Below are 19,037 nucleotides of genomic sequence, written 5' to 3'. Positions count from 1 at the left end.
TACATTTTGAATGAATCTTTTTACCCATCATGATTTTTATCACATCATAAATTGGTTATTTGGAAGATATGAATAATGCAGATGTTCTAAATGGTAACATATTTTATTACACAATAATGAAAATTCACATTCATTAATAACATCACTGATCTCACCAGATAAGTCTATAACTATTGGGAAGCAGTCATGCTTACAGTAATGAATATGTAACTTTCCTAAAATTCTAATTTTTGTTTGAAGTTCAGGTTTTGTCATTGGGAACAAATACTTTCAGTTGTTTTCTTCAAAAGTAAAAGGCTCACTTAATTGATTTTTGAGAAAATGTCTGCCAAATACCCAAGTCTGAATAACCACACTTTCTCTGTCATTCATTCTTTCTAGTAAAATGATATCTCATGGGAAAAAAAGCAAGAAGCTATTTTAGCTCTCAATTCACACAATTTTTGGAGATAGGCAAGTTACTCTGGTATGCAGTAAAACATTTTTTTTTTTTTTTTTTTTACACAGAGTATTAACAGACATATACTCATGGGTAAACCTCAATAAAATTAATAATTCTTATTGCTTTAATCAAGGATATTTTAAAGTGACACTGGCTTTTTCCCCAATGTGGGTGCCTGGCAATGAAGATTACAGTGGCTACCAGCAGTCTTTAGTACCATTGTCTTGATTCCTGATAAGGTATCAGCTCACCATTGCTTTTGTACTGTCACTGCAAATGTCAATATGATGAAAAACGCAAATGCCATTTAACATGGTTAGGAAAATAGCTTTGTCCTTGCAGATTCTCTGAAAGAGACTTTGGAACCCACAGGGTTCTATACTTTGAGAACTGCTGTCCTAAGTGTTTTGGAAATTAAGAATAAATGTAAGGCAACATAAATATTATAAGAAGATTACAATTATAATAGCTAGGTTAATACAGATAGCAGACTGGATAATCAAATACTCAAGATAAAAATGCAATCAAAAAGTAAACATTTTCGGGCCTCCCTGGTGGCGCAAGTGGTTGAGAGTCCGCCTGCCGATGCAGGGGATGCGGGTTCGTGCCCCGGTCTGGGAGGATCCCATGTGCCGCGGAGCGGCTGGGCCCGTGAGCCATGGCCGCTGGGCCTGCGCGTCCGGAGCCTGCGCGTCCGGAGCCTGTGCTCCGCGACGGGGGAGGCCACAGCAGTGAGAGGCCCGCGTACCGCAAAAAAAAAAAAAAAAAAAAAAAAAGTAAACATTTTCAGATGCAAGGCCATTATCTAAATACAAAGCTGCAGAGAGGAATAGAATGTCAGAACTTCAGAAACAAGGCTTCTCGGTTCATGGAAAATTTTCGTTTAGAGACAAGGTTTAAAAAGTTTTCATAATACCCATTCAATTATTGACAGAGCTAAAGTTGACTTCTTCCCACAATGCCATGCTTTTTTGGAAATAACACTAGCCTGGAAGTCAAAAGGCCAATACATTGAACTAGGATTGCACAGAATTAGAAGCTGATGCTAAGGTTTTAGAAGGATTAAATAGAATGTTTTAGAAGGACTAAATGAAATAATTATTAATAAAATCATTAATAAAATATGGAATTAAAAAATTCCATGTTATTTTCTAGAAGGCATTTCTAAAATTATCTTTTAATCATTTAATCCTAAAAATAACTTTATCAGAAGGTAATTTAATAGTGAGGAAACTGAGATTCAAAGATGTAAAAAGATTTACCCAAAGGTACCTAACTAGCAAGTGGTCAAGCCCTGAGGAGAAGCCAAGTCTTCAGATCCCTAATGTTTTAACATAACCTACACTGTGCTTTGAACTTTCATTCTGCGAGCTTTTACAGTCACAAAGCTTCAGGCCAAAAGCAGCTTTGACCTCTACCAAGAGAAGGCTGTCCGTGTTGTGAGCAGTTAGTTTAGACAATGTCATCATGTTTTGTTTTGTTTTTATTTTGATCCTTGCTGGCTCCGTTGTGCCCAACTTTGAAGGAGTCTAAAGATATTATTGACCTTTTGATGTATCCTAATGGCAAAAGCAGTGAAAGTGCTGAAACTACCATTAAGGAGAGTTGTTGAATTAGGACATGAGCAGAAGTGAAAGAACTTAAACAACTGCGACGTGAGAAAACACAACGCTGAATGCTGTGTCAGGGGAATGAGTTCTCCAGTAATAAGAATGAGTCGGGACAACAGAAAGTCACCCGCCAGGCAGAGCAGGGTGCCTGTGCACTAGGTAGTAAGTAGCAAGAGCCTGACAGACATATTTGGGGTGCGAATGTACGTCTAGACAGACAGCATCAACATCGGTTGCCTGTTAGCCTAATGATTGTTCAGCATAGGCCTGGGAGCTTGACAACTGGAGATAATCAGCATTTCTTAAGATCTTTCCCTAAGGAACCACCCAAGGAACGTGCATGACAGGCAATAACTGTGGTTACCACAACTGCTGAGTTCCCTCAGGACGTGTGGGATAGACTTTCCGGATTAACTTTCTATGAGGCACTGTTTTTCTAAAAGTGATCAATCTTAAGCATATTGATCATTACTTTTCTGAGGAATTTTTTTTCCCCATAAAAAAGATTAAAGTAGCAAGGTGGAGAAACCTCTGGCTGGCTTTAAAGGAACAAATTCAATTTCGATTTGCTGAAAATACCTTCAGGGCCTCAAAGCTATATAATCTTTTTTGGTCACTTTGTGTTTCTGACCAAAATGGAATCTGTAACTTAAATGGCTATAAACTAAAAGATCTTTGGTATTAGAAATTTGGCAGATTATTTATTTCTAGAATACTGAAAGTCAGTTTGTTCTCATTCTATTCCACGAACTTACATAGGTCATACATCTCAAATTAGCATTGAATTACTGGTGATCACATACTTTTCTTTCTTATTCTAACTTATCTTTGAAGTGCTTTCTCATTTCTGATTATCCAAGAAAGATAGAAAAATTACTCCATGTTGTAGACTTTCATCCCTATGACTGTAATTCTCTTAAAGATAGGAATAATGCTCCAAACATCTGTATTCTCCATGCTTTCCCTTCCAGTAGTTTTCAAAATTTAAGGAAATTGCAAAAACTGAGTACTAATTAGGATCAGAGTTTAATTATTTAAGAATTAACAAAAATAGTTCTACCTTTAAATTTCATGAGCTTTCTTCTTTAAATTATTTTAAAATAACTGCTTTTTAACATCCTTTATTATTATTATTATTATTGGCCACACCGCATGCCTTGTGAGATCTTAGTTCCCCAACCAGGGATTGAACCCGGGCTCACGGCAGTGTGCCAAGTTCTAACCACTTGACCACCAGGAAATTCCCATAAAATCCTTTATTAAATAACTATCCCTCCCCCTCTGACCTCTTACTATAACCATCAATAATAATAAATAAGGGCTTCCCTGGTGGTGCAGTGGTTGGGAGTCTGCCTGACGATGCAGGGGACACGGGTTCGTGCCCTGGTCCGGGAAGATCCCACATGCCGTGAAGCAGCTGGGTCCGTGAGCCATGGCCGCTGAGCCTGCGTGTCTGGAGCCTGTGCTCCACAACGGGAGAGGTCACAGCAGTGAGAGGCCCACGTACCACAAAAAAAGAAAATAATAATAATAATAATAATAATAATAATAATAATAATATTTATTTAGAGCTCATGTCATACAAAGAGGTATGCTAAATATTCTGCATGCAATATTATCTCACTTAAAGCTTATAAAAACTGTACAAGGTAGGTATTATTGTTAGTGCCATTTTGCAAGTAAAGAAAGATGCAGAGAATCTGAGTAACACAGCTATGACCATGAAAATCTGGGAAACAGATCCTGAAAGTCTTTCTCTAGAGTTTGCTTCACTGTTTCCCATTAATAACAGTGACAAAAACATATGCCGGATATTCTATGCTACATAAATGTCTCCCTTTTCTCACCAATTTTTTCTTTATCCCGATTTTCTATCAGTTTACTTTCCACAAATCTTTGAATACACATCCAATGCTCACGTTTCCAGGAAATGTTCCCTACAAAAATATTTTACTCAGCTGTACTGGACATTATTTTGAGATTCCCTAACTAAGTATTTGCATATTCAGTGTAGATATTTATACCTTAGAGTAGCAAGGAAACAGATTCAAATCCCATATTATTTAACATCTCTAAAACTGTTTCTGGATCTGTGAAATAAGATAATATATAACACAAATTTATTATAGAGCTCTTTTGAGGGGTAAATATAATCAAGTCATACATGTAAATCATACATGTAAAAGGCTTAACACATGTTAACTAGGGTGAACACTCATTGTTTCTCCCACAAGCTACAACATTTCTTCCCTCCTCTGCTATTTGATCTTTCCCTGAACACACAGGTGAATTCCAGTCTTCCAGCCAGTCATGTTGATATTGAACGTGACAGACCACAGAAATGATCCATATGCTAATCCTTGCTGAACTATAACAAAATCCACTGTCTATGAATTGGGAATTGAGATTGAGAGATATATTTATCTTCTCTGGGAACTCCTGGACGTTTACCATGCTCGGAGGGAGAGTCTCATCAACACGGGGCACCCAGTATCTCAACCTCTTCTCACCCCTGTGCTACATTAATATTCTGCTTTCCAGCTAAAACTAGTTTTAGCAGTGGCTCAAAGTTACCTGTATCAAAAAATTGCTAGTAAGATTGCAGGTATTATAATTAATAATATGATTTTTAAACTACTTTTCATACATTTATAGATTCTCCAGTCATCAACTATTTATGAGGCCCCCACTGTGCGCCAATCAGTGGATTTGATATTGAGTATTGAATGGTAAGTCAAATAGATGCCATCATGTCTGTGTTGGGGAAAATTAAATGAAACGTGGCCAGTACTCTACTACGGGAAATACAGGATTCTATGAAGCAGTCAGCAAGGATGTCTAATCCAGTGATGATGGGAAAGAAATTCCCAGATCAAGGAGCTTTGAAGTTGGAGTTTGGGAAGTACTGGAGGTGTGTGTGTTCAATCCAAAATAGAAAAGAAAATTAGTGGATGAAAAGCAGTAAGGAGGAAAAAACAATGCATTTTAGGAAATAAGAAAAGTTAGTGTGGCTAGACTCTAAAGCAGAGGTTGGCAGACTGTTTCTTAAAGGGCAAGAGAGTAAATGATTCAGGCTCTATGGGCTAAAAGGTCTAGGCCACAACCCCTCGGCTCTGCCTTTGTAGTGAAAGCAGCCACAGGCAATACATCAACAAATGCCTGTGGCTGTGTTCTAATAAAACTTTACGTATAAAGTTTTATACGTAAAACTGCAGGCTGTAGTTTGTCAGCCCGATTTAGAGTATAGGGGACCACACTGGTAAACTGGGACCTAGTGACAGAACATTTGAAAGCTATCCTATACAGTATTGATTATCATGGGGATAATAGGAAGCCACTGGTTAGTATTTAACAGATGAGAAACATAATGTTATTGAAAGTTTAGAGACTCCCTCTGCTTACAGAAAGGAGACAGAAATTGGAAGTAAGGGAGAAATACTGGAGGCAGGGAAATCAATTTAGAGGCAGCCTTAGTAGTTTAAGTGAGGAAGGCACTAGCCTGAACTAGAACAAAAGGCAGCAGAGTTTGACAGACATACTTGATACTCATAAGATAAATTCTATGTGGCAAGACTCGTTGATCAACCAGAAGTTCCATATAAAGGAAAGGGAACAAAGACATCTATCAGGTTTCAAGACTGGGTATTTGGGGAGGACAGTGTTTTTGTCACTGAGGCAACACAGAAAGAAGAGTTTTCCGAAGAGGACAAATGTTCAGGAGATCATGAATTTGAAGCACCTTGAAGAGAGATTCCTATTAGGCTCCATATTAGGCTCATATTAAAATACGTAGGGTAGACATAAAGTCTGGAAATAGATATATTGTTTGATCTTATATTATAATGTAAGGTCAATACACCACAGAGTATGTCTATTTTGTTTCTAGACGTTACCAACATCCTGTAGATTTTGGGAGCCATCACCCCAAACTGTAGACACGAATAGTGGGCGTCTGTGGTATGTCTGGAGACTCAAAATAGGGAGATAAGAGAGCCCAGACCAGCAGCTTCACATGAGTGATGTGCACAAGAAGGGAAGCTCATGAAAGAGACGGAATATGCAGCCAGGGAGGGAGGAAGAAAACCAGGAAAGTATGTCATTAAGTTCTGAGGAGGCAGAACGTCAAAGCGTGGGATCAGCAGTGTCCAAGCCTGAAGGCAGTTCACGCAGGAACACTGCTCCAGGGCAGAGTCACTCGCAAAGCCAGAAATATGCTTAGTTACCAGAGACTTCTCAAAAAGTTATATAGATTCCCTAATTTCAATAAGGACCAAAAATTCAGATAGTCTTATGCAGAAATAAAAAGAAAGAATAATTGAGACCAGTTTTTAGGAGCCTTCTTAGAGCAATTTCTTTAAGAAGGAAAAACTGTGAGAATTGGATACTACAAGCTTCCGAATCTATTTTATTCAGTAGCCTAGGGTAATAGGAATTCTGTTGATTTGTCTTATTACATGTATCTGATGGAGAGTGGGAGTCAAAAACTAAGGAAAGAAACAGAAATAAAGAATAATCTTGGATTCTTGAATGGAGTTTCAAAAATTATAAGAAAAATACAGGTAGAGATGAAGATGTATATTAGAGCTAGGGAACGGGGATTATAAGCGAGAGAAGTAAAATTGGTTAGGAGGAAAAAGAATGCTAATCTTAAAAATTATGTGAGAAAATCTCACTGTATTAAAATATATTTTCCCAAAAACTTGTGTTAAAAAAAATCAATGATGTTAAGTCATTCTATGAGGCTTACACATTCTTGTGTATACACACATATGTATATATCTGTACATATCTATGCATATCTATCTCAGAGTCTGTGTGTGTGTGTGTGTGTGTGTGTGTGTGTGTAGAGAGAGAGAGAGAGAGAGAAAGTGAGCAAGTGTTTGTATGTGTATACACAGTCACAAATGCAAATTCACAACTCTTAATTTTTGTTGGATATACTGTTGGTTCCAACAAAAGCAAAACCTCCATCCGTCCTATTCACCACTGTATCCCCAAGTCAGCATATTCTTTTGCACACAGCAGCTGCTAAGTACCTGAATAAGTAAATGAATGAAAGAACAGCATTCTCTTTCAGTTTAAAAGTTATTGTTTTCTTTGGTTCCATAATTTGGCATGGCATAATCCACAGCAGTCTTGACCCCAGCTCAGACTTGAAGGCCTTGAAGGTCTACATATCCACAATGAGCTATAAAAAAAGAAGACAAAACCTACCTTGGTGCTATGAACGTATAGCCAGATTCTTCAAAATTATCCGGCTTCAGTGTTTCTGAATCTGCAAAGATAATGTTACAAGGTTAGACAAACAATCTGGAATATGCATCCTGAGATTTGATGTCAATAGGAAGGCATTAGAAAAATAACCTTACACGGAAAAATAAAAGTAGACTATTTCCATCCTAAACTGAAACACATGAATGAATATAAAGATCCCCAATACTTTACAGTAATAAAATCAATTTTAATTTCATAACATGGATTACAACAGTTATATCAAAGACAATGTTAGGTCTATAATTTTCCCATTTACTAACTAACCCTACTATAACCAAGATGTCCTTTAAAAAGTGACTTTTGTCAATGTTACACCAGAGGTATTTATTTAAAATGTCAAATATTTTACCAATATTATGATAAAGAAAATGATTTTAATAAACCCATTAATGCCTTTAGTGTATTAATAGCATTCTTCATATTAGTATGAATTAGAAAGTGGAAGGATAAAAACACACAAGTATTTAAGTTTAAGAAAAAAGCCAGAAAGTGCATAGGTTACATATATAAACACAGGCATATTCTTTCCCCCTCTTTTGCCGCTAAGGTCTGAGTGATCATGGAGGAAAATCTAGCAAATGAGAAGCACAGAGGATAGTATCCAATAGGAATGGAAATATCATTGGAAATGTCAAGTGTACTAAACAAAAAGAAATTGAGCAACAAGAAAATACTTGCCCTTCATTCTGCCCTTTTTTGCTGTGAAAATCCATCAGAAAGAGAAAGCAGGGAAACAAAAAAAAAGAGGGTAAAAGCAAAGGGGGGTCACAAACAATATTTTATTCAATGGCTTCCTTGAATAAAAATATTGTGCATAGATCAAAGGTTTATTTATGTACAGCTGTAGTCTGGAAGAAAAGACACATATTTTTGAAGACTGGAAAATATATCCTGTCAATTACTACTGGAGCACCCTCTCTGTACTGTGGTTATTTCAAGGGTCTGTTTTGCAAAGTGGCGAACGCAAGCGCAATACCAAGGATGCTCGCCTATAAACAGAAGTATTTACCAATCATCAAAGACCCAGGAGGCATCCCCTCATTTATCAAGTGAAGAACTAGCTCATGCAAAGGTGGTGGTTGTTAAAAGACCATCATATCTATCTGTCAAGTGAAAGCGGAAATATAAAGGTCTAAATTACCACAATGTGCAATGAGAACCGGGGCTGCAGGAGCAAAAAAGAACTGACAGAGAAAGGAAAGAAGACTGTAGTTCATGTGCAGTCAGAGGTAAAAGATATATACATATATATTTTACTTTATCGTAGCAGATAGAATTTAGGTGGTTAGGAATAACTGAGTGATATGCAAAGGATATGATGGTCATTTTACTTTACTGAAGCTAGTCACCCAAAACAAAATAAAGATTAATAATGACTTGAAATACGCACTAGTGTTAATCGTTACTCCACATTCCAAATGACCCTTAAAAAAAAAAAAACCCAAACTGATCCATTTGAGTTACTGAAGACATTAATTTGGATAATTAGAAGAAAGTTAATTGCCAAACCAAAGCCAGAGACCAGTAAAATTTAATTTATTCCAACAAAGTCGACGATGTGGAGCATAATATCATTCTTGCCAAATGCAAAAAAAAAAAAAAAAAGAAAAAGAAAAAGAAAAACTTTATTACTACCAGCAGAGTGCCACGGGTAGAGACTATGTGAAACATTTTGTGTCAGCTAGCAGACCCTTAAAACAATAGCAACAGAGGACACAACACTGCAATGATTCTATGAGCACAGAGCAAGGTGGGGGAGGGTGGTAGGGACTGCCAGTGAGACTGGAGTACCTGCTCATATTCTATCCGTGTAGAATACTTCTTGTTCCTTGCATGTTTGGAATGGGTTAGAATCATTGCTGTTGATTTGGTAATAACACCCACTAGAACGTATAAGCCTTGGGTATGCCAAAGTCTAGACGTATTTAAACATCTGGTACTAGGAGATAACAAACAGACCCTGAAGTCGCTTTCACAGTACTTACATCTGGCCTGAGTTATTGTCTCTTCTATTTTGGCTTTTATATAGTAAAAACTGTAGGTTGGTAATACCAAGGCCAAACTGCAATAGAAACAAGAGAATCATAAACACAAACAAACAAAAATGAAACATAACTTAAAAAAAAAAAGACACACCAAGTTCATGGAAAATCCAAAGATCTTCCTCATGGGAAGGATAAGACATATTACTTTGACAGGAAAATGCTTTCACCAAATAGGGTACTTCATTTGGTCTTACCATCCAGTTCTCTACATTGTAGAGAATCAGAAGAGACACATGGAAAATAAGCTACAAAATGCACCCATAAATCAGCTGAAGAAGAAATGTCATGGATACTGTATTTTCAGAAAACTATATTAAAATACTTTGTGGACAAAAATAGAAGAATACTAGGGCTACGTTTAAGCAAAGTAATTATAACATGGCAATTGGCTATCCCCTCCCTAATGAATTATACATAATGGTACAGTGCTTGCTAGCAAATGTACACTACTAAAAATTACAAATGAAAGAAGTATTATTATCATTACTAATTACACAATGCATAAAATCATCTGAAATAGTCTCTTTTGAAGGGTTAAATACCTAATATTGTACAACTCTTTTCTAGGCCATTTCCCCCATGCCTTTTGGAAGGGAAATTCAGATTCCTTTATAGCACTTGCTCATCCCATTGGTTCTTACCCAACAGTGTAACTGTATTTATTTCAAGTTCATTAACTGTGGATATCCCATATCATTTGGCAGATCTCTGTTAGGCACAGTAGGAAAAATATCTTGATTTTAATAGTTTACAAGAGCCGTGGGCTACTCTAGTCCCATGGTACATGTACACACTGGAGGAAAGCTCCAGTGCAAATCTTAAGCCAAATTCTGAACATTTTAGACGCAAGGACTGTCAAACAAGCCTGTCATCCAACCGTGTCTTAATATGACTGTAAAAACTAAAAAGCTGACAGGCAGGTAACCGCACTCATTTTGAAGCTGACAATTAATAAAACACACAAAATGTTGGAATTGTTAAAAGATATCAGAATATGAAGCACTTTTCCGTAACAACTGCATGTGTAATTCTTCTACACTCACGATGGCTGATACACATGTGCAGAACATAATTATTCCACATCCATACTCACAGTTGCAAATGGTCTCTGCTATCCTTTGAATACAGAAGGAAACTAATGACCTAATGCCAAAATGAGGTTATCTCTAAGATTTCCAATGCAACTATTATTAAAAAACAACGCTTGATTAATGTGACCAATTGAGTTATTCAGCTTTCATTTTTACAATTTAACTCCAAATTTAGCAATGCACAGAAAAATGTGTGCATTTCTAGGCTTCTGAGTATTTCTAGACATTTGCAGAAGATCTTCTTTTAAATCACTCAAGCCTCAGGTTTCCCAGACTTTGAGGATGGATGTCCAAAGTGTAATGCCGTTACACATTTTTTATGAGCAATATAGAACAGGACAAAATATAAAATTCCAGGTTTTTCTTCTTATGAGTATATGCTAAAAATTCACTCTATGAAGAGGAAAAATGCAAGGGCTTATTTGCTACAATTTAATTATGCAGTCAAGATAGCAAAATAAGTGGATGCTTGTTACCTCCAATTCCCAAATCTTTCTCCATCATTAAGTAATTCATAGACTTTCCTTATGGGAAAAGGTCAGAGAAATAAAATGTTATGTAGATTTAATGAAAATCTCCACATTCATTTTAAAGGTAACTTCCTTTAAGGGGAGGCAGAGATTAAAATTAAAATAAGCAGTGCAATTAGTCTGAAAGCAAGATGACCTTTCATGATTCACTTGCCATTTATAAAATGTAGAGCAGAATTAGTGAGCATTTGAAGACTGTCTCCCACAAATGCCTCTCAAGGGAAATTAGGACATTTTTATTGCCCTATCAGCATTTATTGCTAAGAGAAACTTCAAATTAAGACCGATAACATGACATCATGTGGCTGCTACAGTGTCACACTGTAAGCCTGGGTTACATCTCATGTACCACAAAAAATAGTGTGGAAACCCATGAGGAACACAATAGACGTTTTAAAACTGACATATCGAATATACATTTTATTGGCCTGCAAGTCTCAGGTTGCTAAAAATAGCTATACTTTATTTTATAGAAAACTATGGTTACACATAATTTAATGATTTTTTTTCTTCAGGCAACAGTTATTTCTTCAACCTATAGCAGATAAGATCTTCAATCAACATTCTGAGTCAAGGATGCTGCCATATGCAGTGTTTGCTGTCTCTCTCCTTATAAAACCAACAAATCAAGTCTGCTTTATTTTCTCCCAGGGATAAAAGTCTAATAAAGCCAGTGGCCACCAGATGGATGGTACAGCCCATGCAATATTTTTGTGACTCCCATAAACATGGTTAACTTAGTTAAATGGAATATAACACACTTTTCAAGTCATTTATATCACCATAAAAATCAAACTCTTCATTAAAAAAAGAGAACATTCTGTTAAAATAACTACTATATTTCAAAATATGTTATATCAAGTTATATCAAGGCTTAAGGAGACAGAAATCACTAAGTGAAATTTGATACCTAATTCATTAAATAAAAACACTGCCTTTTTTTTCCTTCAATTTAGATGCAATATGTTGTTCTATTTGTGGATTATTTGTGGATTATTATTTGTAGATTTATTTGTACGGAGATTCAGGGGAGTACTTACAATGGAAATAGATTTAATCTGGCTCTAAGTTGTAGATTTGTGAAGAGAATGTGTGAAGAAAACATGCAAAGGTGTGAAGTCAGGGCTTGTTCAGAGAACAGTGGTTTGTATGGGTAGTGCAGACAGGTTAGGCTAGAAATGTGTGATGTGAATTTCAGACTTGGAATCCAAACTTGGATAAAAATGGGAAGAGACTAAAGTTTTGTGAACAAGCAGAGACGTACTCACAACTGGAGAAAAGACCATAAATCTGGCCACGTGTATTACAACTTGGTGTGTGAGGGAAAGGGGATGAATGCAGGAGACATTTGTGAGACTATTAAAAACATATTTAAGTAAGGTATAGTAAGAATTTAAAATTCCCCCAGAGTATAATTATGACTGCAGTAGGACCAACCATCAAACTGACTCACTGTCAGGGTCAAAAAGAAATGGTTTTTCTAACTTAGAATTTGTTTGTCTAAGAAACAAAGGCAGAGAGCACTTTCCCACATGTTCATCCAACATTTCCCTTTATCATGAAATCATCGCTAACAAGACAGGGCTCCCAGATTTCCTGTTGGCTGTCACACCTTTTGACAAGTTTATCCAAAAAAATGAAAGGTGGTAATAACCATGGAAACGGAAATAAAATTAATTACTTATGTATGTACATAAAGATTGTATATGCGTAAAGAGATGCCTAATAGAAATGAGAGAGAGAAATCAAGAGACACAAGTAAAACAAACATTCATTCTGGTGTTATTCAATAGGTTCAAAATTATGTCAAAAACTGAAAAACTGGAGAAAAACTGGCAAGTAGTGTCTCATGAGATTGGTAACCGTGTGCCCCTCTTCTAGACCTAGTCTGCATGCCATCCTAGCGACCCACTACAGCTCTAGGGGAATCCCCAGCACTCTAGGCTCCCCTGAAAAGTTATGTGTATGTTCTGGGACAGAGGGGGCAGGAGTGTTGTTTTGTTTTATTAGGAAAAGAACAGTTGAGTCCACCACAGCCTATGAAGTAGGCTACATATTAATTGTATATTAATATATGTAGTTAAAGAGGCCCTCATATTTGAGTATTGCAATGGAAGTTTGGAAACTATTATTTGGATTTGACAGAATGAGACAAATTGAAAATCTAAATATTTAACTGTGCAAATATTTACAGAATGTCTACTGTGTGCCACTGACTTATGAGCTGAGGATTCAAAAATAAATGAAGCAGGCAACAGTCTTAGAGTCTAACAAGCTTAGAACGTTGCCCTCTTAGAACTTAATAGTGAAGGAAGACAAACAATAAACAGTAGAAATAAATTTCTTTATATATGCTTCATATATATGTGTGTGTATGTGCATATACATGTATATAATATGAAATGATAATGAGGCACTTTACATTTCAGGTAGGATTATTGGGGAAGGCCTTATTGAGGCGACAAAAAAGTAAGTGAAGGTGTGAAGATGGGGTAAGCATGTGAATACCTGGGGAAAATTCATCCTAGGCAGAAATAACTTCAGGTGCAAAGGTCCTGAGGCAGAATGTTCCCGGGTTTATGAGGACTAGCAAGGAGGATAGTGTAGTTCTAAGATGAAGGTGGTTCAGTGGAGAACCTGAGAAGGTAACTTCAGAGAACTCATGGTAAATTAGGTCAGATGCTGTAAGTCCTCTAATGGTCATGACAAACTTCAGATTTTATAGAGATTAAGATAGCAAATTATTGCAGAATTTTGAGTAGAGAAATGAAACAATATAACTCAAGTATTAATAATATCACTCTTGTTATTGTGTTGTGAATAGAAATAGAGATAGGAGATGGAGATATAGATGCAAGTCGTTATGTGGTAGAAGGTCTCTTCTGATCGCTTCCTATTTCACTGAGAAAAACAGAAGTAAAGACATCACCTGAGAGAACAATGGATGGGAAAGAGACGGGTTTGAGGAGTGAGGAGAGGCTATCAAAAGTCATCTAGAAGCATCCTAAATTTACTGGACTATTGAGATCAGCAGGTACTACTGAAGTACACTTAAGGTTAAAGGTCCTGAATTTTGGATGTCACCAAAGTCAAGGAATATTTTATTTCTCCCATTTGTAGCTGTGTGGGTGCAGTGTGGTGTTGGTAATAATTTAATTTAACCAGGATTGAGATTGGTCAAACTACTGTTTGCCAAACCTGAGTATGATGCAGGGAGTTGATGGTGTGTGTAAGAGAGTGAACGTAGTTAAGACCCAAAGAATTTATGCTGAATAAAGAGGGGTACAAGGACATGAGGAAGGCAAGGACAGTGAAAAAGGTCGAAGGGGTTGATGGATTTCAGGTCACAATTGAGTCAAAGGATTGTTGCAGTTGGACTATAGAAGGGGGTTGGAAAGCTAAAATGTAGTACTCTGAGAGTTGGATAAAAAAAATCTCAAGATTATGAAGGACTTGCAGTCTTAATGTTTGAGTTGTAAAACATGACCTTGGAGTAGGCAGCTAAGATAGGGGAATGACAAGATCATCAGAGGGGAGGAGATTTAAAAAAAAAAAAATGAGAGTCCAGGCACCAGAAGAATCATCTGCATCACTGGTATTTAAAGTGTGTCAAGGGACCTGGCCCACTTGAAAACTATCTATTACCAGCTCATGATTAATTAAGCATAGAAATTGAGAGTAAGCATTTAGAAATTTTTATAGCAATTTGACACACGAATTTCATGTCTATGAAATGTAATAAACATTTTTTTCCACTTGAGTTTTCATCTCTTTTAAAGTTTATTTTAGTAAACAATTTGCATTTTATTTTATATAAGCATGGGTATGTCTCAAATACTTTGAGAAACACTGATCCATGTGAATGGAGGAGAGAGGGTGGCAACCACGCAGAAACTGATATCTTACAGGAACGAGAGGGAGATGACTCTTCAAAGGGAGGAATGGTGCGTGGTGTGGTCTGGTGACATGAGATCCAAAGATGGGAGGTGTTAGGGAGAGGAGGAAGAGAGAATGAGTAACAAGAAGGACATTTTCGTATCAGCCTCAGTGTTATGAGGGTGTAGGAAGCAGGACCACAGGGAAAGCGGTGACCTTAGAGCAAAGAAAACAAAAAATGCTCAGCAAGTGTTGAAGAATGGAGACTTTCCAAGAAATTTTAGGGTATTAGTCTGTCCAATTTTCCAAGTTCCAGTCAATTGAAGGGATCAGGATATTACAGAATTTCTACTCATGGGATTAAATTATATCAATTGAGTGTTTTATATCAGATTATACTCTGATGTAATAAGTTTCATTTTTAAGTTAATTTTCAACCTAAATATAAGTAATGTAAACTAAATGACAATTTAAATGAGGAGGTCAGTGGAGGTGATGACCACTAAGTAATAAATGTCAACATTTATTATTACTAACATAAATATATAAAACACCAAATATATGTATATCATACAAGTTTTCATTTCTAAATTTTATATTTCTAGCTTTTTCTCATCTTTCTCATTTTGAAAATCAGAATGTATAACTTTAATGCATTTTAATGTTGGAAAGGATAACATTTCTATTTTAATTATATTGAAAATAGCTTATGAGTATGTAAACACAACATTCATCCACTGGAAAAATGGCTACTTAAAAATAGGTGAGGGCTTCCCTGGTGGCGCAGTGGTTGAGAGTCCGCCTGCCGATGCAGGGAACACGGGTTCGTGCCCCAGTCCGGGAAGATCCCACATGCCGCGGAGCAGCTGGGCCCGTGAGCCATGGCCGCTGAGCCTGCGCGTCCAGAGCCTGTGCTCTGCGGCGTGAGAGGCCACAGCAGTGAGAGGCCCACATACCGCAAAAATAAATAAATAAATAAATTTAAAAAATTAAAAAATAAATAAATAAAAATAGGTGAAAGGCACTGAACTGAATATTCTTTTATACAGCACACATATAAATAAATAAGGTTAATTACCTGTAATCTGTGCCATTGACAGGGGTCCATGTGTACGTCCTGTTTCCTTTGTCTATGTATCTCTAACAGAAAAAAAAGAGTTGGACATGGTTATCATCACTTTTCCTTTGAAGTGAATTTATATGAAGATCAGAATGCTAGGCTCTATTTATAAATTCAGTCATTATTCAATACCCTTCTTCACAAATATCTGATCTACACTATTCTACAATTATTTATTCTGTTATGGGGTGTGTGTGTGTGTAAAGCAACATTTTAGGGAAAAAATACCCACATAATAAATTTTAAGGACGTTTAAGTGCAAAATCTTAGTAATTTATGCCAAATTATTAACCTCAAAACTTTAAAAACATTTCCTGAAAAATAAATTTTAATAATGAAACAGGACTGAAATATTAGAAAATGCTCAGATATTTCCATAATAGGGTATGTTGAAGAGAAATTGCTAATATCAGGAAATTAACACAGTGTGTCTAGACCCAAATGTATGGTTAGCACATTACTGTTCTTATTAAGCCATTATTATAGTATTTATCTATTATAAGAGACTAATTACTTAGTATCATTGAAGGTTAGAAAGACAACTATATCCACTAGGGAAAGAAAGTAAGAGCTAAATAACTTCGTGGATATTGAATCTTTCTTATGGAGCTACTGAAATGATCATTACTTCTTCCATTAGGTATGGTGATGACACATACGTATCTTTTAATATTTTTAGTTATCACCAGCTTCATCATCCTCATCAGAACAATAATATTCACTGAATAATACTTGGCGTTAGGCAATATCTAGGCATTTTATAGTCATTGTATCATTTAATCAACTCCCTGGAGTAAATGAAATACTATTATTTTCCACAATTTACTGATGAAGAAATGAGGACTTTAGTCAGCAGGATGAAGGAGAATGTACGATGTGAAGTTCATTTTATAACAACTACACAGGGTTGCTTCTATACATCAAATATCCCCATGGCTTTACTGAGGTGTGTGGAGGATGGGGGGAGGGAGGGCAGGAAGTGCTCAGGAAGTTTTTGGACTCCTAAAATTCATTAAAAGAAATAATGTTTACATATTTATTAATACTCATAAAAAACCATGGCAAACTAGTATTGTTCAGCAAGTTATAAAAAACAGAATATCAAAAACTGTGGTGGATTAGAGAAATAAGCATACAAAACACTACTTTCTTCAATATTATTAATAGGAAAAGTCTATGGGTGGATATTGGTCAAAAAGAAGAATTTACAGTAAATTGAAGGAGAGAAATATCAAAGTGACTGAATAAAGACAAAATTGATTTGTAAGTTGAAAAAAGAATGTGCAGGTCCCAGAGTTCTTGTTGGCAGAACAAGATGGAGAAGGTGGCACAATTGCTGAATGGTTTCCATCTTTCCTCTGAAAAGTGAAGTGGTAAACAGCACACGTAGAGTCTAAGTAAACAGAGTTGACATTTCAACAAAGACTGAAACTGGTATATACCTCCCCTTGGGTTCTGGTAATAGGGACTCCTGATGACATTAAAATGAGAAAAGGCACGTGTTAATGAAGTACTGTATTTAGATCCTAGCTACATCTTAGGGAAAGCTCTGCTGAGAAATTCAGGAGAAATGTTACATGTAAAAGGGATGAGATTGTGAGGAAACGGACATAAATTATACATAAAAACTTAAATTTCCAGGCTCAAAAGCTTGGGAGTTCTATACATTTTTCAAATCCTCAAACATACGAATGTGTATTTATTCTACATGTGACTGATAATGAATAGACACACTTCTCATATACGCGGAGTTTTTCCAAGTCAATATAAAACAATACAAGTGTTACATAGCTGTACCAGTGATTTTATGGCAGTAGCTGTGTTATCTCTTGATTTAATTTCAGGTTTAAATTCAGGGCAATAGTGCTTAAATAGTAAAAGAAGATAAATGAAGCCAGAAACAAGTTAAGAAACAAACAAAAAATTAATATATGGAACTCAACAATTAGAACATCTGCATGCACAAACATACAAAACATACAGCTATTAAATATTAACTTCAAATTTGTATGACTGAAATGGCCTAAAAGAACATGGCAAACATCATATTGTGTATTCTATTTCTTATACTGGTAAAAAAAAAATGGAGATATAAATATAATTTTCGATAACCAACAAGGACCTACTGTATAACACAGGGAATTATATTCAATATTATGTAATAACCTATAGGGGAAAAGAATCTGAAAAAGAATATATATATATATATATATATATATATATATATATATATATATATATATATATATATATGTATATATGTATATATATGTATGTATAACTGAATCGTTGTGCTGTATACCTTAAAATTACATGATATTGTAAATCAACTATACATCAATTAAAAAATTAAAAAATATAATTTTCAAGAACATATTGTAAATGATAGAAGAATACATCAAGAAATCTAAAGCAACATTTTATAAAAATTTCAGTTAAAAATCTTATTAAAAATATCTCTCCAGCAAAGAGTGCTTTAAACAATTTTTGTTTTCTAGAAACATCCCTTTTTATGAATAAATATTGCTTTACCACTAATATCAGTTATCATTATTAATATATACATTTTTATTTAAGAATAAACCTGATTTAATTCTTACCTCATCTTGAGATTTAACCAGGGTTCTAAATGTTTTTTCTCCGCTTTCTCCATCTATCATTTTATTTCGAATCTAAGGGAAATTGAAAGAATTACTTTATAGCAGATACTAAATCAACCTACTGAAGTGTGGAAATATTCTTTTAAAAGTTACCACATCATTATTTTGCATTATCTTAAAATGATAAAAACATTCTTAATGAAATATTTTCAACCATTAATTTTTGAAATGTAATTAATAAAAGTGTTCAATTACTTTATGGGATTGATGGAGGGGAAATTGAAACTTGAGAGGTTAAATATAATTACAGTTACTCAATGGTATCAGAGTCCAGAAACCAAGCTCTTCACCATTACATGATCCTACTTTATCCTGTCAAAGTACTTTACAACAAATATTCATTATTTACCTAAAACATCCCAGCACTATGCCTCAGTCTGAGGTAACTA

General features: G+C 35.6%; 1 protein-coding gene across 3 annotated transcripts in view; it reads right to left on the bottom strand.

Annotated features, from left to right (window-relative positions):
* The window catches only part of CACNA2D1 (calcium voltage-gated channel auxiliary subunit alpha2delta 1), a 505,032-nt gene that overhangs the window by 38,369 nt on the left and 447,626 nt on the right, over positions 1-19,037 (bottom strand). For all 3 annotated transcript variants that reach the window (XM_060107477.1, XM_060107475.1, XM_060107476.1), the window contains 4 exons: positions 18,589-18,660; positions 15,947-16,008; positions 9,312-9,388; positions 7,267-7,327 (listed from right to left, as the gene is read on the bottom strand). In XM_060107477.1, coding sequence (XP_059963460.1) covers positions 7,267-7,327; positions 9,312-9,388; positions 15,947-16,008; positions 18,589-18,660 — 272 coding nt within the window. The remainder of the gene's footprint in view (positions 1-7,266; positions 7,328-9,311; positions 9,389-15,946; positions 16,009-18,588; positions 18,661-19,037) is intronic.

The sequence above is a fragment of the Mesoplodon densirostris genome, chromosome 9 (genome assembly GCF_025265405.1).
Source record: "Mesoplodon densirostris isolate mMesDen1 chromosome 9, mMesDen1 primary haplotype, whole genome shotgun sequence".
In the NCBI taxonomy this organism is placed as follows: Eukaryota; Metazoa; Chordata; class Mammalia; order Artiodactyla; family Ziphiidae; genus Mesoplodon; species Mesoplodon densirostris.
The sequence above is the reverse complement of the archived record's forward strand: the minus strand, read 5'-3'. Positions and strand labels throughout refer to the sequence as shown.